General features: G+C 52.5%; 1 protein-coding gene across 1 annotated transcript in view; it reads left to right on the top strand.

Annotated features, from left to right (window-relative positions):
- FAM3D (family with sequence similarity 3, member D) overlaps positions 1 to 23,078 on the top strand; it is a 26,022-nt gene extending 2,944 nt beyond the window's left edge. The window contains exons 3-9 of the mRNA XM_008591095.1: positions 3,214 to 3,237; positions 6,887 to 7,004; positions 12,315 to 12,373; positions 15,536 to 15,586; positions 19,243 to 19,327; positions 20,010 to 20,136; positions 22,650 to 23,078. Of these exons, the coding sequence (XP_008589317.1) occupies positions 3,214 to 3,237; positions 6,887 to 7,004; positions 12,315 to 12,373; positions 15,536 to 15,586; positions 19,243 to 19,327; positions 20,010 to 20,136; positions 22,650 to 22,739 (554 nt within the window). The 3' untranslated portion in view covers positions 22,740 to 23,078. The remainder of the gene's footprint in view (positions 1 to 3,213; positions 3,238 to 6,886; positions 7,005 to 12,314; positions 12,374 to 15,535; positions 15,587 to 19,242; positions 19,328 to 20,009; positions 20,137 to 22,649) is intronic.
- Positions 23,079 to 23,757: the final 679 nt, after the last annotated feature.

Below are 23,757 nucleotides of genomic sequence, written 5' to 3'. Positions count from 1 at the left end.
AAGGGAGGTCTGCCTGGAAACTCTTCATGCAGGTCCTTCCCACCTGCCTTCCATGCCCCACTCCTTCTCAGCCTTCAGGTCTCTGCTCAGATGTCACCTCCTCGGAGGCCTTCCCTGACAACCCAGCTATAGTCGCACACCCCTCCCCTAGTTTAGGTTCTCTCACATCAGCGTATTTTCTTCAGAACGCCATCACCATCTGTCATTATGTTGTTTATTTATTTGGTTCCTCAGTCGTTACCTGTCTCTGCCCCCTTGAATGTGAGCTTCCTGAAGGCAAGGATTTTGTTTTGAGTACATCCATCTCTCTAGCACCTGACACAGAGCAGGTGCCTAGTAAACATGTGCTGAATGAAAGAAAGATGGATGGATGGATGGGTGGATGGATGGACAAACTGACAGACGGATGGATGATGGATGCTAGGTGCTTTATGTGCACTGTCTCATTTAATCTGCACAAATGCCTGTGGAGTGATGCACGATGTGGTTGTGGAGTGGACTCAGGCGTGACTTCTGGTGTGGTTCCCATGTGGTCTGGGAAAGCAGATGCTCAGAGAGATTTAAAAGCGCACCCAAGTTCCCCTCAGGGATGTCAGAACAGGAATGGGAAACCAGGTTTTCCAGATTTAAATCCTTTCTGATCAAAGGAAGGAGGGAGGGGAAAGGGTTTATACCTCTGAATTTGTCCTCTGTATGGACAAAAAAATATATTTTTTGTTTTTATTATTACATTGATATGTAATTGGTTTCCTTTGTAATCAAATCTATTTTGCTTTATGCACTTAATAACTTGAAGTCTGTAGGAGTAGGAAGTGCTGAGTATCAAGGGAAGTAGGGACAAGAACCACCTCCACTGACAGAGCCAAACATAACAATCTGTAGTGACCCAGGCCAGCTGACGGCTGCCCCGTTTTTAGCACAATCCCGTGGTAGAGTGTCTGAGGTCCCTCACCCCATCCACTTCCTATTGAGCATGAACCACAGCCTGTGTTGGGATGATTTATAAGTTTACATAGATGTTGATGGCCGCCATCTCCCCAACCTCACTAGAGATGGGCTTGGCTGCACTGACGGCCTCAGAAGAGACAGCCCCGGTCAGTGTACAACACTGAGAGAGGGTGTGGAGCTGGGGGTGTCCTCTAGAGGAGAGAGCCCAGCCCAAGGTGGGAGAGGGACAGTGGTTGAAAGGAGACCCCAGTAGTTATTTCTCTCTCAGAACTCAGCTACCTGGGGTTTGGCAAGTCAACACCTCCAACCAACGATCATCAAATGACTATGGGGTGTTGAGTGCTGTGTTAGGTTCCGGGGACCCCGAAATGAGGAACACGTGGCCCTGCTCATGGTCTGAATCAGAGCAACCAACAGCCTTGATTACAGAATATACAAAAACGAAAGTGCATTCACATGATCCAAGTCTGGAGAAGTGTTCACAGTGGCAGGAAATGTAGCCAACGGGAAAAATGGCCGTAAAAACCACAGTGTTCTGGCACCAAAAGGAGTCTAACTTTCACTTGCTCCAGCCCAGCCCGGGCGCACATGCCCCCACTCCATCATTTAATGCATTAATATAGAAGCGCATCTATTACTATAGCGCAAATGTGTTTTTGTTTTTATTATTACATTGATATGTAATTGGTTTCCTTTGTAATCAAATCTATTTTGCTTTGTGCTCTTAATAACTTGAAGTCTGTTGGAGTAGGAAGTGCTGAGTGTCTCAAGGGAAGTAGGGATCAATTTATTCAGAGGGGAGTTCATAGGCTCTTTCAAACCACCAAAGGGATCCGTGACACAGAAATCGGGAGATTAAGAACTCCTGATTTACCTGGCAAATTAGGCAGAGTTCTTTCAGATGGGAGTACAACTCCAAGTGGTTTCAACCAAACAGGATGTCTTCAGTTGCAGAACTGGGAAGTCCATGAATACCTGGCTTCAGGTGCAGCTTGATCCAGGGGCCCCCACAAAGCTCCTGGAGCCTGTCTCTCTACATCCCCAGGCTCTGCTTGTTGAACTTAACCTCAACAGGTCAGAACCTACTTCCACGGGCAGATTTCTCTCCTCAGCAGGCGTGATGGCCACCGGCTCTCCGGATGCACGACTTCCAGCTGAGCTGGAAAAGGCACATTCTCTCTCTCTGCCAGAACCACATGTCAACTCAGGGAAGGTCTCCGTCTCCACGGGAATGTAATGGCTCTCCGGATGCACGACTTCCAGCTGAGCTGGAAAAGGCACATTCTCTCTCTCTGCCAGAGCCACATGTCAACTCAGGGAAGGTCTCCGTCTCCACGGGAATGTAATATGGTTGACCCAGCCTGGGTCACATGCTACTCCTGGGGCCTTGGAGGCAGGGGATGGGGATGCTCCAGGATAGACAGCCCCCTGAGGACTAAGCGGAAAGTAAGTGTGGGGGTCCCCCCAAAAAGAAGAGGTCTCTCCTCTGGCATTTCTGTGTCTACTGGGGGCCCTGTCCTCTAGGACTTCCTGCCAGGATGGTGGGATACCTGACGTAAAACTGCAGAAACAACTAGGACACAGGATAACAAGACGTTAGGAAGTGACTGAGGGCCTGAAAGGTCCTGCAGACAGTCAGGAAAGAGATGCCCCAACACGGCCCAACCAGCAGCAACAGCTGGGGCGAGGCCAGGCACCTGGCTAGGCCCCTTAGAGCTGAATCTTGCTGGATCTCTCCACAGCCCAATGAGGGTGGCTGTGATGGTCTCCATGTGCAGTCAAGGAGACTGAGGCTTGGGAGATTAAATGTCACACACAGTCACACACTAGGAGTTAGGGCTTAGACTCCAGTGGTTTTCACAACACAGCCCAGCTTCATTTTAACCATGAGAGTCATGTGTGCCCGTACATGTATGTGTGCATGTTTGTGTATGTGCATACGTGTGTGTGACTGTGCTTGTGTGTGTCTGTGTGTGCACGTGTGTCTATGTGTATATGCACGAGTGTGTGTACATGTGTGTTTCTCTGTGTGTACACGTGTGTCTGTGTGTGCATGTATATGTGTTGTGTGTGCATGTGTGTGAATGGGTGACAGCAGCAAGTGAGAGAGGACTCCCAGATGAGGTGAAACTTTTAGCTCACTTCAACAATGCCATTTTAAAGTCCCTTCTTCCCACTTCCCACCCCCAGCCCCCAGCCCCAACCTTCATCTTGCAAAAAGGGCCAAAGTGCTTTCTGTCTAACCAGATTCTGTCTTCTTTTCAGCAGACTCCACCACCAAGGAGATCCGTGAGTATCTACACACACACAGATTTGCCCTAGGGTAAGATGTCCCAGGGTATCCTCCCTGCCCTGCATGCAGGTTCCAGAGAAACCCAAGTCTCCAGAGTCTGCCCAGCCTTTTCCTCCCACAGCCCAATGGCGCCTTCTGAAACCCCCCAGCCCTGTGGCAGGCGTGGCCCTCTCTCAGCCATTCAAACTGGTAGGGACATAGCTCAACTGTCCTCTTTCCCTAGTCTTCCCCCTGCAGTCTGGACCACACCCTGCCCCTGCCTCCCCTGATGCCCCCGCCTGGCTGGGAGCCCCAAGGGCAGGGGCTGTATTCCTTATACCTATTGCAAAGACCCCAGGCTTGGCTCAGGGTTCCTGCTCCAAAGTGCCAGGGGCCCCCAGAGACAAACAGAAGGGTTGATTGTCTGTTGGGGGAGAAATGCCAGGTGTGCCAAGAGAGGCAGGGAAAGCACTGTGGGCTCCTGGAGGGACACCTCCTTCCTATGGGATTGGGTCAGAGAAGGCTTCAGGGAGGAGGTGGCCTTTCAGGTGTGCCTTGTGGAGGAGGCGACAAGGTGCAGAGCTCCAGTGGGGACCTTGGCTGGAGACTCAGGGACTGATCAGCAAGGAGAGAGCATGGGGAGGGCAGGAATGCTGAGGGCCTCAAATGCAGGGGGTCGGAACAAGGCTTCAGCAAGGCCCCCACTGCCAAGGGCAGAGCAGGCAGAGACAGAGCTCTGGTGCTGGGAACAGTAACAACAGCTGAGCGCCCACTGAGTGGCGGATGCTGTAATCAGAACTTCACAGGCATCTCATGTGATCCTACACACCACCGGACTCAGGTGCTGTAATTATCCTGTTTTTATAGGTGAGGAAACTGAGGCTCAGAGGTGAAACCTCTTGGCCAAAGTCATGCAGCTGTAAGTGGTAGAATGAGAGTCAACCCCACCCCCTTCTAGTCCAGGGCCCACCCCCTCAACACCTCTTTGCAAGAGACAACACTTCCAGGCCTCCTCAGTCTCCCTCCCCAACATGGTGATGACTCTGAAGAGGGCTGCAGCTCCAGGAATAGGATTTACCTGACTAAGAAAAGCCCCAGTACACTGTGGGATTACAGAGATCAAAGACTGTATGAATCGACCCAAACCATTCACCCCAAACCCTCAACCCCATCTCCCTGAAGCCTCTTCAGTCATATTCTGAAGAAGGCACAAGAGTGTCACAGGTGCTGAGCAAACACTTAGACACCTCCTGCTGGGGGGATGGCAGATCCAAGCGCACTTGCTTCCTTCTGCCCTGCCCACTCCCATGGCAGACATCACCAATCAATCCAAGCATTCCTTCCCTCCAAGCTCACAGGTAGTATCAAGAGCTTTATCATTAAACCTCTAACAGTAGGTCCAAATTGACATTTAAGAGGAAACCTATTTGATGATCCTGATTTAAACCAACTCCCTGATTTCTCTGGCCAGTTGGCAAAAATAACAGAAAAAGATTTCTGGCAGGTCATACAGCAGATTAGAGGAAGAGCAGCCCAAGTGTCCTGACTTCACCCCCCCGACCCCCACATACATACCAGTGCTCTTGCTAGCACCAGCTCCATGCCCTGAGCAATAGTGCTGGGGTTCCTAAAGGGTTAGGGCCTCGGGGTCTGAGGCAGCTGGGGGTGGCAGCCCCCTAAGCCAGACCCAGAGAGCAAATCCCCTGCCTCCCATGGCTGAGACCCTCTGGGCATCACCTCCCTTCATCCAGAAGCTTGACCTGGAAGGCTGGATGGCCAGAAAATCAATTCTGGAAAAGCCTGCTTAAGCCAGGCTGTTGACATCGGGTTTATCAGACTTAGCTGCAGTTGATTAGGCTCTGGGCAAACTCCACGGGTGGTCCCTCAGGCCTGAAGTAATCCCTGCCTCGGTAAGGGGGCCAGTGGAGGTGGGGCCCCAAGGCTCACAGGACAAGAGGAGCCAGGCCCAGGTTGGGGATCGCCCTGGCATCACTCAGCCAACCCGAGGGCAGGGATGGGCCCCTTCCCTGGGGGTCCTGCTTAGAGGGAGAAGGAGCCTAGCCAGGCCTGGATGCCCACGCTCTCTCCTGAGCAGCCCCTTGTGTGTCTCCACTCCTGCCCTTGTTCTCTGAGTGACAGTGTCCTGGTTTGCATCCAGCAGGTGAGGGTGCTGAAATCAAGGACAGGCCTTTCCTCTCAGATCACTAGGGCTGACCCCAAGCCAAGCAGGGTGCCCCGGCAAGGGCCACATTCACTCTGGAAGGGACATCTTCACCTATTCAAGGGTGCCACAGCTGCCAAGCTTGTACCATTGGGTTGTGTCCCCCCAGAGGTACATTTTCCTGATTCACCTTTAGGCTCCCTACAGGCCAGCGAGTGCCCTGGAGACCCTCATCATCCTGACCCCATTGTCCCTCCCACCCTCAGGCTCAGCCTGGCACAAATACTCTATGTGTTCATCCAATGAGGACATACAGAGTGCCTACTGTGTGCCAGGCATAGGTGTTACTGGGACGATTTAACAAGATAATAAACATAAAGTGCTTGCCACAGTGCCCAGCACCTGCAAGCCCTCTGTATGCACAAGCTTCTCTTAGGAAGCCTCTGGGTTTGCTCCTGAACACACACTGACAGAGCCCAGCCATATGCCTGGAACAGGGGCTAGGGGAGAGAAAGGCCGCCCAAGCCCCACCTTGCCTTTGAGGGTAAACATTCTCTAATTCCACATTTACCCAATCATCCCTAATGCCGCTTTCCAAACTGTCAGGTGGTGCTAAAAGCATGCATTAGCATAAAGTAGAGCCCACTAGGCTGGAAGTGCAGATGTTGTCATAGCTGTGAGGACACCATTGAGGGCTGAGTGCTCAGTGACTGCATCTTGGGGTGCCATCCACGTCTCCTGCTGATCATGGGCCTCCTGGGCTTGCCCTGTAAGGAGTGCGTGTAGAGCACATGGGTCTGAGTATCAGCCACAGTCATGAGAGGTGCCACATAGCAAATGTCCATTGCATTGCAAGCACCAAGTGGGAGAGCCGGCGCCACCTGCCTGCTCCCTGTTGGCTCCCAGGGCCCAGCACTTAGTAAATGAGTGAGGAAGGAATGAGGGATGAGAAGAGCCCACAGGTACTGAGCACTAACCTGTGCTCATTTACTTCTCACAAGAACCCATTTGGGGAGGCAGCTTAGTATCCCATTTTACAGATGAGGAAGCTGAGGTGCAAGAAGGTTGAAGATGTGCCCAAGGGAACCTGGCTAGAGAGAGGCGCTTCCACCCTTCAGGCTAGGGCCCCCAAGAGGTTGTTGACAGGGGCCTCTGGGCACTCAAAAGGTTGCTGTGGCCCAAGAAAGAGGTTCTCAGGAGAATCCTTCATCACCGTGACTCTAGTTATTAACCACTACTTGTTACTCCACGCATCCACTGAGGGCCCTGTGCTGGGGCTGGGGCTGTGATGGGAAGCCCAAAAATTCATTCCAGGATAGTCAGACACACAGCCAGTGTGCTGCGTGCTTAGATGGGGCGTTGGAGGCCCGTGGAGCTCAGCAAAGGCTTCTCCAGGAAGAGACCTCTGAGTGTGTCCTGAGCAGGCTCCCTGGGCCGGCCCATCCCACCTCCAGCAGGCCCCTTCCCGAGCTGCCACTCACCAAGGCCGGTCTCTTCCCTCCCAGGGGTCGTGAAGACCAAGTGTGGCCTCAGCAAGTCCTGCCCAGCCAACTTCTTCGCATTTAAAATCTGCAGTGGGGCCGCCAACGTCGTGGGCCCCTCCATATGCTTTGAGAACCACATGTAAGTACCTAAGGGGCACCTACGTTTCTTTTATTTCATTCATTCATTCATTAGAAAATTCCAGAGTTGCCGGGGACAGGCCCGTGAGATCAGCCCACACCTCCGCTAAGCTTCCTTTCACTCTAGGCGTGTGTGTCACAAATAACAAGGATCCAAACTGCTCACATGTCTGCCAGGGGCTTTACTGCCTCTTCTAATTTACTCCCCCAGCCCTCTGGAAGGTGGGCTGCTGTCATTCCTATGGTAAAGATGAAAACACGGAGGTCAGACAGGGTCACCTGCCAAGCCAGCAGTAGCACAGCCAAACTTTGGACTCAGGTCTAACAGCCAGCTGCATGCAGGCTTCCTATGAAAGGAGATGCCTGTGTGTGTGTGTGTGGGGGGGGGGGGGGGGGNGGAACAAGGCTTCAGCAAGGCCCCCACTGCCAAGGGCAGAGCAGGCAGAGACAGAGCTCTGATGCTGGGAACAGTAACAACAGCTGAGCGCCCACTGAGTGGCGGACGCTGTAATCAGAACTTCACAGGCATCTCATGTGATCCTACACACCACCGGACTCAGGTGCTGGTGCTGGGAACAGTAACAACAGCTGAGCGCCCACTGAGTGGCGGATGCTGTAATCAGAACTTCACAGGCATCTCATGTGATCCTACACACCACCGGACTCAGGTGCTGTAATTATCCTGTTTTTATAGGTGAGGAAACTGAGGCTCAGAGGTGAAACCTCTTGGCCAAAGTCATGCAGCTGTAAGTGGTAGAATGAGAGTCAACCCCACCCCCTTCTAGTCCAGGGCCCACCCCCTCAACACCTCTTTGCAAGAGACAACACTTCCAGGCCTCCTCAGTCTCCCTCCCCAACATGGTGATGACTCTGAAGAGGGCTGCAGCTCCAGGAATAGGATTTACCTGACTAAGAAAAGCCCCAGTACACTGTGGGATTACAGAGATCAAAGACTGTATGAATCGACCCAAACCATTCACCCCAAACCCTCAACCCCATCTCCCTGAAGCCTCTTCAGTCATATTCTGAAGAAGGCACAAGAGTGTCACAGGTGCTGAGCAAACACTTAGACACCTCCTGCTGGGGGGATGGCAGATCCAAGCGCACTTGCTTCCTTCTGCCCTGCCCACTCCCATGGCAGACATCACCAATCAATCCAAGCATTCCTTCCCTCCAAGCTCACAGGTAGTATCAAGAGCTTTATCATTAAACCTCTAACAGTAGGTCCAAATTGACATTTAAGAGGAAACCTATTTGATGATCCTGATTTAAACCAACTCCCTGATTTCTCTGGCCAGTTGGCAAAAATAACAGAAAAAGATTTCTGGCAGGTCATACAGCAGATTAGAGGAAGAGCAGCCCAAGTGTCCTGACTTCACCCCCCCGACCCCCACATACATACCAGTGCTCTTGCTAGCACCAGCTCCATGCCCTGAGCAATAGTGCTGGGGTTCCTAAAGGGTTAGGGCCTCGGGGTCTGAGGCAGCTGGGGGTGGCAGCCCCCTAAGCCAGACCCAGAGAGCAAATCCCCTGCCTCCCATGGCTGAGACCCTCTGGGCATCACCTCCCTTCATCCAGAAGCTTGACCTGGAAGGCTGGATGGCCAGAAAATCAATTCTGGAAAAGCCTGCTTAAGCCAGGCTGTTGACATCGGGTTTATCAGACTTAGCTGCAGTTGATTAGGCTCTGGGCAAACTCCACGGGTGGTCCCTCAGGCCTGAAGTAATCCCTGCCTCGGTAAGGGGGCCAGTGGAGGTGGGGCCCCAAGGCTCACAGGACAAGAGGAGCCAGGCCCAGGTTGGGGATCGCCCTGGCATCACTCAGCCAACCCGAGGGCAGGGATGGGCCCCTTCCCTGGGGGTCCTGCTTAGAGGGAGAAGGAGCCTAGCCAGGCCTGGATGCCCACGCTCTCTCCTGAGCAGCCCCTTGTGTGTCTCCACTCCTGCCCTTGTTCTCTGAGTGACAGTGTCCTGGTTTGCATCCAGCAGGTGAGGGTGCTGAAATCAAGGACAGGCCTTTCCTCTCAGATCACTAGGGCTGACCCCAAGCCAAGCAGGGTGCCCCGGCAAGGGCCACATTCACTCTGGAAGGGACATCTTCACCTATTCAAGGGTGCCACAGCTGCCAAGCTTGTACCATTGGGTTGTGTCCCCCCAGAGGTACATTTTCCTGATTCACCTTTAGGCTCCCTACAGGCCAGCGAGTGCCCTGGAGACCCTCATCATCCTGACCCCATTGTCCCTCCCACCCTCAGGCTCAGCCTGGCACAAATACTCTATGTGTTCATCCAATGAGGACATACAGAGTGCCTACTGTGTGCCAGGCATAGGTGTTACTGGGACGATTTAACAAGATAATAAACATAAAGTGCTTGCCACAGTGCCCAGCACCTGCAAGCCCTCTGTATGCACAAGCTTCTCTTAGGAAGCCTCTGGGTTTGCTCCTGAACACACACTGACAGAGCCCAGCCATATGCCTGGAACAGGGGCTAGGGGAGAGAAAGGCCGCCCAAGCCCCACCTTGCCTTTGAGGGTAAACATTCTCTAATTCCACATTTACCCAATCATCCCTAATGCCGCTTTCCAAACTGTCAGGTGGTGCTAAAAGCATGCATTAGCATAAAGTAGAGCCCACTAGGCTGGAAGTGCAGATGTTGTCATAGCTGTGAGGACACCATTGAGGGCTGAGTGCTCAGTGACTGCATCTTGGGGTGCCATCCACGTCTCCTGCTGATCATGGGCCTCCTGGGCTTGCCCTGTAAGGAGTGCGTGTAGAGCACATGGGTCTGAGTATCAGCCACAGTCATGAGAGGTGCCACATAGCAAATGTCCATTGCATTGCAAGCACCAAGTGGGAGAGCCGGCGCCACCTGCCTGCTCCCTGTTGGCTCCCAGGGCCCAGCACTTAGTAAATGAGTGAGGAAGGAATGAGGGATGAGAAGAGCCCACAGGTACTGAGCACTAACCTGTGCTCATTTACTTCTCACAAGAACCCATTTGGGGAGGCAGCTTAGTATCCCATTTTACAGATGAGGAAGCTGAGGTGCAAGAAGGTTGAAGATGTGCCCAAGGGAACCTGGCTAGAGAGAGGCGCTTCCACCCTTCAGGCTAGGGCCCCCAAGAGGTTGTTGACAGGGGCCTCTGGGCACTCAAAAGGTTGCTGTGGCCCAAGAAAGAGGTTCTCAGGAGAATCCTTCATCACCGTGACTCTAGTTATTAACCACTACTTGTTACTCCACGCATCCACTGAGGGCCCTGTGCTGGGGCTGGGGCTGTGATGGGAAGCCCAAAAATTCATTCCAGGATAGTCAGACACACAGCCAGTGTGCTGCGTGCTTAGATGGGGCGTTGGAGGCCCGTGGAGCTCAGCAAAGGCTTCTCCAGGAAGAGACCTCTGAGTGTGTCCTGAGCAGGCTCCCTGGGCCGGCCCATCCCACCTCCAGCAGGCCCCTTCCCGAGCTGCCACTCACCAAGGCCGGTCTCTTCCCTCCCAGGGGTCGTGAAGACCAAGTGTGGCCTCAGCAAGTCCTGCCCAGCCAACTTCTTCGCATTTAAAATCTGCAGTGGGGCCGCCAACGTCGTGGGCCCCTCCATATGCTTTGAGAACCACATGTAAGTACCTAAGGGGCACCTACGTTTCTTTTATTTCATTCATTCATTCATTAGAAAATTCCAGAGTTGCCGGGGACAGGCCCGTGAGATCAGCCCACACCTCCGCTAAGCTTCCTTTCACTCTAGGCGTGTGTGTCACAAATAACAAGGACCACATGTAAGTACCTAAGGGGCACCTACGTTTCTTTTATTTCATTCATTCATTCATTAGAAAATTCCAGAGTTGCCGGGGACAGGCCCGTGAGGTCAGCCCACACCTCCGCTAAGCTTCCTTTCACTCTAGGCGTGTGTGTCACAAATAACAAGGATCCAAACTGCTCACATGTCTGCCAGGGGCTTTACTGCCTCTTCTAATTTACTCCCCCAGCCCTCTGGAAGGTGGGCTGCTGTCATTCCTATGGTAAAGATGAAAACACGGAGGTCAGACAGGGTCACCTGCCAAGCCAGCAGTAGCACAGCCAAACTTTGGACTCAGGTCTAACAGCCAGCTGCATGCAGGCTTCCTATGAAAGGAGATGCCTGTGTGTGTGTGTGGGTTCAAGATGAAGACCCGGGCATCAAAGCCCACATGCAGCAGGCACCAGGGCTCCCACGCAGGTATGGGAGAAAGACTGGGGACCCTTATCCAACCTACATAGTAAAGTCCCTGGGGCAGCAAGTGCATCCTATGAAAGAAGACAGAGGCAGATATTTAAGTCAGGATTCTGAACCAACTACAACTTGCTTAGGCAAAACAAGGAAATTGGTTCGTGTTCCTAAGAGGCCAGACATAGTGGGCTTCAGGACCAGCTGGCTCCAGGGGTTCAAACCATATCATCAGGGCTCCCTCTACACCATCTTCAGCTCTCCTCTCCTCTGTCTGTTAGCTTCATTATTCTCTACTGTAATATACTTTTCCATGTGGCCAAGGAGCTAGGCCACCAGCTGGTTTGACGTATTAGCCCAGCCTACCACCCTTAATGGGAAAAGAGCTTTCCTGTCTGAATTATCCGTGCAAAGGTCCCAAGACTGGGTCTCATTGACTGGCCTGGGTCACATGACCATGCCTGGCCCACGTATTAGCCCAGCCTACCACCCTTAATGGGAAAAGAGCTTTCCTGTCTGAATTATCCCTGCAAAGGTCCCAAGACTGGGTCTCATTGACTGGCCTGGGTCACATGACCATGCCTGGCCCAATCACTATGGCCAGGGCCATAGGATGCTTTGCTTGTCCAGACCTGGGAGAGACTGGTCAGTCCCAGAACCACCTGGCCTGAGAGTGGAGGAGGACAGCTCACCTAAGAACCACCAGAAGACAGGTGTGGATGCTGGGCCAGCAGAAACAGAGCTGTGCTCCACACGGGAAATGCAGATGCCCCAGGATGGTAGCAACTTTCTGGGTTCTGTCTCCTCCTGGCCACCAGGCTTCACAACCTGGGGAGGTAGGCTGGCCCCACCCCCAATACCTCAAAGCCCCAGGCAGACATCTTGTCTCTTCTCTAAGAGACTGTTCTGGTCCAAATATACCATGAGAGACTCCTTGGAGAATCCAGCCCACCACAGTTTCCAGGGAAAACAGATGGCTCACATTATTCCATGTGCTTCCTAGTGCTTCTGAATTGCGCAATGTGGGCCCTTTTGGAGGTCCCCAGTCAAAAAAGCAGTGCTCGTTCCGTGCTCACGACCAACTGTTGTATTTTGTTTTCCTTCCTGGTCTTCAGGATCATGAGTCCTGTGAAAAACAATGTGGGCAGAGGTCTGAACATCGCCCTGGTGAACGGTGAGTTGTGATCCACTCCCAAGACAGTCCCCACCACACTCTTATCTCCAAAGAAGGCGGTGGGGTGGCTGCACATTTATCCCGCTGACATTGGCTCAGCTCCTACCATGTGCCCAGGGTCATCCTGTAGAGCTCAAAAGGGGAGTTGTGCCTGGCCTGGGGGAACAGGAGGTCTCAAAACCCAGGTCTACCACAGTCCTGGCCAGGCCCCTGCCATATGCTCCTATCCCAAGAGGATGCACTTCTATGAAACATGACCCATCCTCAAAGACACCCCAGCTTAAACCAACATACATGCAGCCATGGGGACAGTCAATGACAATGTGAGATCACATACTGAGTGCCCACCTTCATTCATTCATTCATTCAGGCAGCAGCTACTTGCTGTACAGGTCTGGGGACCAGCCGTGAAGTAAAAGGACATCCTCGTGGGTGTCCGTGAAGTTCACAGACAATCCCAACATGCTAAGCAGCTATGCAGGAGCAGGAAGCACAGCTCCAGGAGCGGGGTGCAGAGTGTGCAGCAGGGTAGTCAGGGAAGGCTTCCCGAGAGAGGTGATGGTTAGCTGCGGCCTGAACCACAGCAGGGCTTGGCCAGGAGAAAAGTGGGGGAGGCTTCTTCCAGGCAGGGGCAACACTGTGTAGGGAGCAGGGATGAGAGGGGCTTGCAGGCCTGGAAGCAGCAGCAGGGAGAGGTGAGGCTGGGGAGACCAGCAGGGCCGAAGGATGAGCAGCTAAGCGTCTGCTATGAAGTGTGCATTTGAAACTGAGGGTAGTAGGGAGCCATGGAAAGGCTTTGAGCAGGGCATGGATGCCCAGCCCTGCATTCCAGAAACCTCCTTCTAGCTTGGGAGGCTGGAGGCAGGGAGACCCAGGGGAGGGCAATGGTCCTGATAATGCTGCATCTCCAGCAGGTGATAAATAGGAGGCCAAACAGCAACCAAGTCTGAAATAGGGACACGTTTCAAGAGGGAGTGAGTTTACAGGGTCAAGTAAGGACCAACTGGTCTGGCCCCAGTTAAGACCTCCTGCTTTCTGCTCCTAGACAGGGAACAAGGGCCACTTCATGGGACAAAGGTCAAGCTGAGTGGAGAAAAAGCGTGCAAGGAATGCTCAGGAAGGAAAATGTCAAGCTTGCATGTGATATGACCACATGACCACACTTAGGAAGTGACAGGGTAGAATGGGAGCCCTGGCCCTGCCAACTCTGAATCCTTGAACTTTGCTCCTAAAGGAAGCTATTTTCCCCTCTGCCAAGAACTGTTGCTGGGTCAGGGGAGAGGTCAAGTTTTGGGGTAGAGATAGGGTCCTGCCTGGATGAATGGGAGTCAGAGGACAGTCCTGGCCAACTTCCTGGGAGCCTGGGAAGGGCTGGATAGGGAGAGGCAGGATTCTGAGAGGGGCTGCTCCTTCTCTGCAGCCTTGAGGAGAGCTAAGGCCTGTTTCACCCCAGCTCTGGGATGGTGGCCCCTCCCTGAAGGGAGCATGTGCAGGCAGCTTAGGCTGGTCTCAGAGCACTCCTCTGTGAATGTTCTGCATCCATCAACAAGCCCACTCAATCTTCACACCCCACAGTGAGGGAGGGCAGGAAATGCCTCCAGCTGCAGCTGACCTGGCTGAAATCTGCTGAGTTTTGCTTCCCCCAAATAGGCCAATGCCTGAGAAAACCTCTGAATATTTTCTGATGAGCTGTCCCCAGACTGGGGCCTCCTTCCCTGCCTCTCACAAAGGCAAAGAGTAAAAGTAACCATCAACGACAATAAGAGCTAACGGTTACTGAGCTGTGTGCTAGCTATTTCATTTAAACTCATCATGATACCAGAATGGAGCTATGCTCAACATCCCCATTTTCCAGGTAAAAAAGGGAGGCTCAGAGAGGTTAAGCAACTTGCCCAAGGTCACACAAGCAATAGAACCATCTAGAGTTGAACCCGGATCTGGCTGACTCCAAGTCTTAATCACTCAGCTGAACTACTTCCCTAGACCAGGACTGTCTCCAAACAAGTATACGGAGGCTACTGCATGCCAGCTGTGGGGAAGACCAACAAATCATCTCAGGGCCTCAGAGTCCTCCTCTGTGCAATGAGCCAGAACAACAAACGCATGGCTGAAGATCCGCGGGCCCGTAACCTCTCGGTGGGGATGCTACTCCTTTGAGAAATGTCCAAGTATGCTCCCCCACCCCACCAACAAATCATCTCAGGGCCTCAGAGTCCTCCTCTGTGCAATGAGCCAGAACAACAAACGCATGGCTGAAGATCCGCGGGTCCGTAACCTCTCGGTGGGGATGCTACTCCTTTGAGAAATGTCCAAGTATGCTCCCCCACCCCCACTCCAGTTCCAGGAAAATCCACAAGCCATCTCAAAAGCAGTCTCAGGGGTTCATAGACCACCGTCCCCGGACCCCAGGTGGAGCTCTACGAGGACGCTACGTGGCTCAGGATTCCGGGCTGCTCTGTGAGCCTGTCCGCCCCGCGCACCGCGGGGAGAGCGGCCACTACCCCGGCCCGGCCCCACCCGCTTCAGGCCACGAGCGAGCGGCCATCCCCTCTGCAACACCTCCATCTAGTGACCGCGAGTGAGAACTGCAGCCTTCCCCCAAACACCCCTCCCGGAGGACGTGGCCTTCTGCCTTCTCCCAGCACAAACCGCAAACGCAATTCGGACTATTGGACTCTGGGAAATCGAGGGCCCTGTTTGGCCCACTGCATATCCCTTTGCCTTCAAGAGCTGGAGGACTCAAGTTACAGACTTTGTGTTTAGGTGGGAATAATAATGATGATCATCATTATTTTTATTACTACTTTGCAGCTAAAATGTATCTTGTATGCTTACTATCTATTTTAAATATGTCTCATTTAGTTCCCACATCACTGAGGTCAGAATGCTAAGTCGTGTGTTAGGACGTGGCGGGACAGAACACAGACTCGGATTCTGTCGGATTCCAGAAACCCTCGCCATCATGTTCTCGGACCTCTTAGGTCAGCCCAACAGTCAGTCACTGGGCACCTACTTTGGTCCCGCATGCTCTTTACAGGACCTAATTTCATTCAATTCTTATTCTGTTTTTAGACCTTAGACCACAGAGTGGCTGTTTTCAGCAAAATGACGAGCAGAATGACACGTTACAGGAAATAATGGTTCTGCTCTCTTAACCCCTAGGAACCACGGGGACGCTGCTGAGACAGGCCATTTTCGACATGTACTCTGGAGGTAGGCACCTCTATTAACAATGAAGTCATGGGGTGGGGTGAGCCACTTCCTGGGGCAGGGGAGCCTTTGGCGTGGGGTGCCTGGCACTTGTTTCCACAAGAGACACCCAGAGAGAGGAGACAGGCACTGGGCGGTTGGGGGGCGGTGAGGGTCGTCCTGCTGCCTTTGCAATTCCTTCCTGCTGTGTTAGTTGGAATCTCCCAGACGCAGATCCCGCGATGGTGTATTTGGGAGGGCGACCTCAGGAGTGTCAGCAGGGGAGTGAAGAGGAAAGACAGGGCAAGGACAGAAGCCAGTTCAGAGTGGTCATCACACCCTTCAACGTAACACAGTTGGGACTCTGGAGCCAGTGCCATATGTACACCTCAAAGACATCCCAGAGGAGCGAGGGAGCTGGGGCCCTCGTACCTCTAATTCCTTGGCACTTCCCAGCACTTCTGGCCTGCCCTCAAGGGACAAAGTGGGATGTGGAGGCCAGACAAGACCCTCAGGCAAAGAAATGCCAGTGCTGGCCTCTGGGGGCCAGGCGTGTGTGCCCTGCAGGGCTAGGGACTAGGTGAATGGCCATGTCGGTGTACACCCTCTCAAGCTCTGCAAGGTAAAGGGTACTTTATTTCAAGGTCGCAGGGATCCCTAGTGGACCCAAGGACAGGAAAAGGTGTTCTGGGGTCCAGAAAGGACCTCTCTAGGGCTCTGAGCTCTCTGCACAGACATGCTTTTTGAGCTTCTCTGTGCACAGGGCAGGCCCCTTAGGAAGTCACTGCCTTGCCCTCAGCACTACCCGGTGAGACAGGCACTGACCTGCCTGGGCTGGGATCCCAACCTCTAATTTCCCACCAGCAGCTTCCTCACTAGCCAGGATCTGTGGGCAGGGTGGGGCCCTCACCCCGCACTCTGACATCTTTCAAAACGTGCTGGAATTAGGATGGATGAGGACCGAAAAGGCAGCAGCGTGGCCCTTTGCAAATGGCAGAGATCTGGGCCCTGCAAGGACTGATTTTCATCAGGGTGGATGAACCGAGCTCCAGCCCCCTTGTTGGAGCCGAGCTGGGCTATTTCCCTTCCATCTCCCCGAGCCCACAGGCCAGCTCCGGGCTTGGCCATCATGGGACGCAGAGCGAGTGTAGTCACTGACCCTGGAAATCTCCTCACAGAGGGGAAGAGACCACAGTGCTGCCAAACAGCTGGATTTCTGCTCTCCTGGATCCCCTCATCTTTGTCTCAACCCCTAAGGAAAACCCAGCTTGCCTGCACCCACCTAAACATGTGAGCCCAGGAGGGGGACAAATCACCAGGTGACAGAGAGCAGGAAGCCCTCAGCCTTGCAAACAAAGGGGCTAAAATGTGGGAAACGGGGGATGTTTAGGAGGTGGTCTGCAGTACCACTCTTAGAGATGGGCGGTTGGGACCCTGTCCTGGGCCCAGGGCTTCAGAGGCCCCACCTGTCCCTCCCCAGCTATGTTCCAGCTCCTGGGTGAGGAGTCTACAGGGCCAGGGGATGTGCCAGCCTGGAGCCCGCATCAGGGCCCAACAGGCCTCTTCCCCAGGCATGCCCCTCCCCCAAGCCAGCAGACACACCCCTGGGACCAAAGGGTGACAAGGGATAGCCATTGCTGGATGGGAGGGTGGTGCAAGGCCCTTCTTGCTACACTACGGAGCTGGGGACAGGGGTGAGAAGGGAGGGGGCAGGCCGTGGGCCAAAGGCCTCATCTCTTCTCTGCCCAGGACCTGCAGATGCTGGGGTGGCCTGATGTCAGGTTTATGGAAAAGGTCTAGTCTCTCAAGCCAGGAGCTTCAGGCTGCATAACCTGAGGCAGGTGGCATTTTTGAGCCTCAGTTTCTTCTCCTGTACAATGGTGGTAACCAGAGTGTCCACTCCATAAGACTGACGTGAGGATTAAATGCTAACCTGCAGTCATGGCCGGGAGGGGCCTGCTTGGCTGCTGGAGGGGCCCAGGGAAGCTAATTTAGTGTTCTCCATCCCCTCCCTCCCTCCCCGTCCCTTTTCTTCCTTCCTCCCTTGTTCCATCCAGAGGATTCAGAAGCAAGGAGTTCATCTGTCAGATTGAAAAGGAGGGAAAAAAAATTAAACATGAGACAAAACTTTAAAATCCCTTATTATAAACTTGCATGTTACCATGGCTGATGGGGCACCAGAAACAGAAGCGTTGAGAGCAAGTAGCCCTTCCCTAGGAGACAAAATGGCTTAAAAGTGAGGTGATCATTAACAGAAGGCACACTTCATTTGCTGATGGGGCACCAGAAACAGAAGCGTTGAGAGCAAGTAGCCCTTTCCCTAGGAGACAAAATGGCTTAAAAGTGAGGTGATCATTAACAGAAGGCACACTTCATTTTCTCCACATACCCACTGTCCACCCCAGACAAGTGCCAGACCACAATATCTGCTAGAAACACAAACAAGTTAATGGAGCTTGAAGAGCTCTTCCTTTTTGTCTTAGAAGTTCAAGGGCTATTTCATTGGAAGAGCGCTGCGGTGACTGACGGAGGCTTCTGTGTTTCTGATCTGGGTGGCAGCTGGCCTTGGTTGGGGGAGTCGATTCTTCTCCAAGGGGCCTTCGCTGGAACACTAATAATCGGAGCTGCCTTAGTGGGCACGTGACCAGTGGGCAGGGCAGTCACACGGGGACCCATGCTTAGAGGAACCTCACCCTTGGTTTGATTCTCTGCTGTCACAGTCCTGAAATTCTCAATAATTTTTTAATGAAATGCCCTGCACTTCCATTTTGCACTGGCCCCTGCAAACTATGTAGCTGATCCAGCTAATAATGTATAATTCCATTAGAGTGCACTTACTGTATGACCCAAAGTCATTGTCATCTTTGGGCTTTACAGAGATGCTCTGAGTAGGGCCATTACTCATCCTCGTTGGACAGATGTAGTCCTTGCTTTAACCACTCGGCCCCTCTTTCCCAAACTTCTCAAGTGCATCATATCCACAGTACCATCTGCATTCTTAGTATTTTCCTTTAAATCAGCTTACTTACTTTTAACCTAGACAAATATATAATAAAAGGAAACTATATCAGTGCCCTAAGTAGAAAGCTATTATCATTTCTTGTATAGGGAAGGTGACTAGAAAAATAAGCACAATGGAAACAAATCAGTGTCCTTACAGCAAGTTGGATGCTGATCTGCCCCTTCCGCCTCCCTCACCCAGGGCTGCACCAAGGTCTACTCTCTGTTAAGTGGGGAGATTTGTGAATTTAGGGAGGCATTTAAGACACAAACAGAGCCCTGCTCCTTGAAGTAGCAGGACAGTTGTAGGAGACTCAGGTTCTCTGTCAGTGATCTCAGTTGCTTCGGGCCGTGTGGTGTACCATCTAAAGTCAGCACAGACAACCTGCACATTTCACCAGCGGTTCTTATCCCCAGCTACACATCACAGTCATCTGGGGGACTTTAAGATTCCAGAGTCCCAAAGTTGCCCCAGATGACTTGAACAAGTACCCCTCTGTGCGCTTTGTCCTCCCCTAGGACAAGGGCTATAGGTAGCTCTGCCCTGGGATGCTGCCTCCTCCTATCTTCTGAGTCTGCCCCAGGCCACTCCTGGGTCATTAGGGCAGTGGAAGAGAATGACGGTGACCATCGGCCACTTCCCTTAAGCGACCAGCATCTCATTTTCCTTCCTCCCGCAGATGTGAAGTTTCTGGTGAAATTCCTTACGGAAATTCCAGAGGGCACCCTGGTGCTGGTGGCTTCCTATGATGACCCGGGGACCAAGTAAGTAAAAAACTCCACCTGCCAGGCCACAGGGTAATGCAAACCATTACTTCCAAACCCTGGATGTCCTTTTCTGCTTTCCCACCAAGTCCATTTCCTCCTGGCAACTTATCCTAAGGAAATAATCAGGTGAGGGTATAAAGAGATGTTCCAGGAGGCTCATCACAGCCACCATTGCGAGAGTGACAAGCTGGAAACACTTTCCCTGTCCAATAACAGCTGACTGGTTGCAGAAATTATGGCACATGGAAATATATGATATATGATTATATATACATAAGTGAAGATACTGCATCAAAGACAACGGTGTAGAAAATATTTCAGGACATGGAAGCATGCTCACCCTCTAGTTCTAAGTGAGAAAAAAAACAATATATTAAAATGCTTATGACTATGTCAAGGAAAGGTGAGACTGTATTTCTTAGTTACTTCTTTGTGCTCTTCCATTTTTTACAAATGAACATGTATTATATTTGTAAACAGAAGCACCTCTCCAGCCCCATCCACGGCCCTTTTGGAGAGGAAGTCTTGGACCCTCCGCCCCATCTTTCCCAAGTGTGGCCCCTTCTCCAGGCACTGTCCATGGGCAAGTCCTTGAGACCCTCACCCTGCTCTCATCCCACCACCCAGTGCCCCTTTGACCCATCCCCACATCCTGACTGTCCTTTCTGGTCCTCTTCAGAATGAATAATGAAATCAGGAGCCTCTTCACCAACCTGGGGAGCTCCTATGCAAAGCAGCTGGGCTTCCGGGACAGCTGGGTCTTCTTAGGGGCCAGAGACCTCAAGAATAAAAGCCCCTTTGAGCAGGTGGGTTCCTGACCACCTCCACATCCCAGTGAAGGGGGTGGAGGGTGCCAGGGATGGATGGACAAGGAGGGGGCTGGGGGTGGAAAAGACAGTCACCCACCACAGGCCTTATTGTTGGGAGGAGTCTCCTGGGAGGGCCACCCGGTCATCACTCACTCCTAAAGTCAGGGTGGTTCTTTTGGCCAGTCCACAGCAGGAAACTGCCTTGACCATTTTGTAAGACGTGGGTCATCCATTGATGCATAGGTATGTGGATAAGCACCCAACAAGAGAAGGAAAAGAAGAGAATAAAGGAAGAGCAAGGCATGGAGGAAAGAGAAAGATGTAGAGATGAAGGCTGGGGGTTGGAGAAGGGGGCCCAGAGCAGGGCAGGGTGGATGCCTGGCTTCTGGTCCCAGCCGTGACCTTGGCAATCCCCTTCCCCTTAAGGCCTCAGTCTCCCCACCTAGAAAGGGCAGGGTTTGGACTGGGGGAGCCCCAAGACCCCTTCTAAGCTCCCTGTGGGGACACAGGGAGAACCCATCTGGGCATATGGAAGGGGTCAAGAAGGGTCCATAATATGGGTCCCTGCCATCGCTACCCAGGGTGGCCCTGAGCAGAGGCATCTGGGTGGCATGCAGAGGTGGAGTCTGAGGAGCACTCACAGCAGGAAGGATGGAGTCAACAGAGGGCTGACGGCCCCCAGGGAAATGCTGGGTCTTCTCTGTCTATCAGGGGCAGCCCCCATCTGTGCATTCCCAGCTCAGAGCAATTCCAGGAACCTGAGGGAACTGGCCAGGCCTTCCCTGGCATGACATAGTCTGGTCTCTAGTGGTGAGAACATTCATCTTTGCCCAGATCCCAAGACGGGGAGCTAAGGGTCAATGATTTCGACCTGTGGGACACTGAGAAGAGTGGACTCTGACCTGCAGGCAATGGAGAGCCATGGCAGGCTTAATCAGGAGAGTGGCAAGAGCAGACTGATAATAAGAAAAACTCGCATTCAGCTCTGTGCAGGCATGCGCTCAGCAAGTCGTGTGCAGGGTCTTATTTAACACTCACAGTGAAGCAGGTCCAATTATTATCTCACTGACAAGAAACCAGAGACTTGGAGATGTTTCCACCAGGTTGCTCAGGTCTCAGAACTTCTCAGCAGTACAGATGCATTTCTCATGCATTTCTCAGGCAGCAGCCTGGAGGGGGTAGGAGCTGAGAGAGGCAGAGAAGAGACAGATGCTGGAAACTGGGTGCTGAACTCCAAGGAGGAAGACGAAGAAGGGAGGGAAGGATTTTTTTCCCTGTCTGGAAAATGTTGGTTCGGTTTGTATGTGTGTGTTTCTAAGAGAATATAGTCAGGTAACTTTTTTTAAATGAGGAAGAGTTCAGTGTAGCCTGTGCTAAAGGAGAGAAGAGAACTCTGTTTATACCCCCTGGGTGAAGAACCGCAGGAGGCCGGGGCTGGGGGCTGCAGAACGCCACGCAGGAGCTGCCCAGGGTGTGGCTCTGGGAAGAAGCTTGAGGTGACACTGGCAGCTGCTGTTCTTCCTGGAAGCGTCGGCTCCAGACCCATTGAAACTGGGCCAAGACAGCGTATAGGAAACTGAGCACCGTCTTGTACCTGTTCTTACGACCAGCTGTTCTTACGACCAGCTGACTGCCACCCATCACCCAAAAATGAACCAAAGACCATGACATGCCCATTGAAACTGGGCCAAGACAGCGTATAGGAAACTGAGCACCGTCTTGTACCTGTTCTTACGACCAGCTGACTGCCACCCATCACCCAAAAATGAACCAAAGACCATGACATGACTAAAACCAGTGTGTCCTTCGTTCTCGCACGTGGGAAACTGCGTTTTAGAGAAGTAGCATCTAGAATTTCTTTTTTTTTCCTAAGGGTCAGCCATAATTATTTCAATAGACAATTTTGCCATTTACATTTTTTCTCCAGTAAACTAACCCTGAGCATTTTAAACACAATCTTAAACAATTTTATTCTCTTTATATATTTATTAGTAGCATTAATTAATCTTACATAGTGGGTGACCACAGGCAGTGACTTTGGTCCTCTGTGCCTTGGTTTCCCCATCTTTAGAATGGGACGATAATAGCACACACTTCCTAGGGCAACTGTATGGATTAAATACATAAGGCACTTTAGAATTATTAGGATTCTTCCTTTTATTGCTGCTGTAATTACTGTTATTTGGGCTGTCCTAGAGGGGCAGATGGAGAATTTGGGGGAGGGGCCACAGTTCTCCAAGCCACCCAGCACTTGGTGCCCCCACAGGGCATGATAGGCAGTAACTGGACTCTGATCCCATATCTGAGACCCTGGGCAAGTTGCATCCCCTCTCTGAGCCTCGGTTTCCCCACCTATGAAATGGGTTAGCAATATCCCACACCCCACCATAGGGCTGTGGTGAGGAGGATTTGAGTGAGGCATTTAGGTTTTAAAGCACAGTGCAAATGCAGGTGTGAGTCCTAAACAGCCTACCCCATTGTTCATATTTCTCTCTCTTCTCTCTCTCTAGTTCTTAAAGAACAGCCCAGACACAAACAAATACGAGGGATGGCCGGAGCTGCTGGAGCTGGAGGGCTGCGTGCCCAGGAAGGTGTTTTAGGGTAGCTGGGGCTCTTCCTGCACTGAGGCCTGAAGGAGCCCCTGCCTGACCTGGGAGTGGAGCCCGGGCTTGCTGCGGGCTGGGCTGGCAAGAGGACTGCAAGGAGGCGGAGGAGCGACCGTGTGGCAAGTGCCAACAGTCCTTGCAAACCCTGACGTAGCCCCCTCTTTGGAACCGAAGCCCTCCCGCTGGGCTGAGATGTCCCACCTGGGAGATGACCAGCCTCAGAGGGCCCTTCCCGAGCCAGCTGTCTGTGGAGAGAACAGTTGCGCTTTTGTCAGAGAAGGACTGACTGCCCACACTTGAGCAAAATTAAATTTTATTTTTGCTGATCTTGAATGAACTTTCTGACCACTCAAGTTGCCACGCTGCTCCCTGGGATTGAACTGGTCTAGATTCGGTTAGCGTGGGCGTCAGAGAAGGACTGACTGCCCACACTTGAGCAAAATTAAATTTTATTTTTGCTGATCTTGAATGAACTTTCCGACCACTCAAGTTGCCACGCTGCTCCCTGGGATTGAACTGGTCTAGATTCGGTTAGCGTGGGCCATGGGTTCAGACCAGTCGGTGACAGTTTCACAGAGCCGTCCATAAGGCAGCTGGGAAGGAGCTTGGTTCCATAGGGATTTCCTTTAGGCATGAAAGAGTCCGTAGTGTGTAAGATGGACAGGAACAGAGAGAGCCAGAGGACAGGACACAGAGAATGACCTGCTGTTTGCCAAGAGCCAGAGAAAATGCAGACTGGAGAGGCAGAGGAGGGGCAAGACTAGACGGCCTGGAGAGACAAGCCCGAGTGTGGAGCAGGCTTCGGGGAAGACGTCCTGCTGTCTTACTCTGGGTTCCCAGGAGCAGACCCCGAGACAAAAATTCAAGTGCAAGCAGCTTGCTTGGGAGGCGGTTCTAGGAAACGCCCATAGAGCAGCGGGAAGCGAGACAGAGACGAAGGCAGCCAAGAAGGGTATGTTGTCAGTCCAACCATCTTGTCAGTGACCGCAGCTCAATCCCAGCAGGAACCTCC

Source organism: Galeopterus variegatus, unplaced genomic scaffold (assembly GCF_000696425.1).
Source record: "Galeopterus variegatus unplaced genomic scaffold, G_variegatus-3.0.2 Scaffold6626, whole genome shotgun sequence".
NCBI classification, from domain to species: Eukaryota; Metazoa; Chordata; class Mammalia; order Dermoptera; family Cynocephalidae; genus Galeopterus; species Galeopterus variegatus.
Note: the sequence above shows the minus strand (reverse complement) of the source record. Positions and strands in the feature narration are given on the sequence as shown.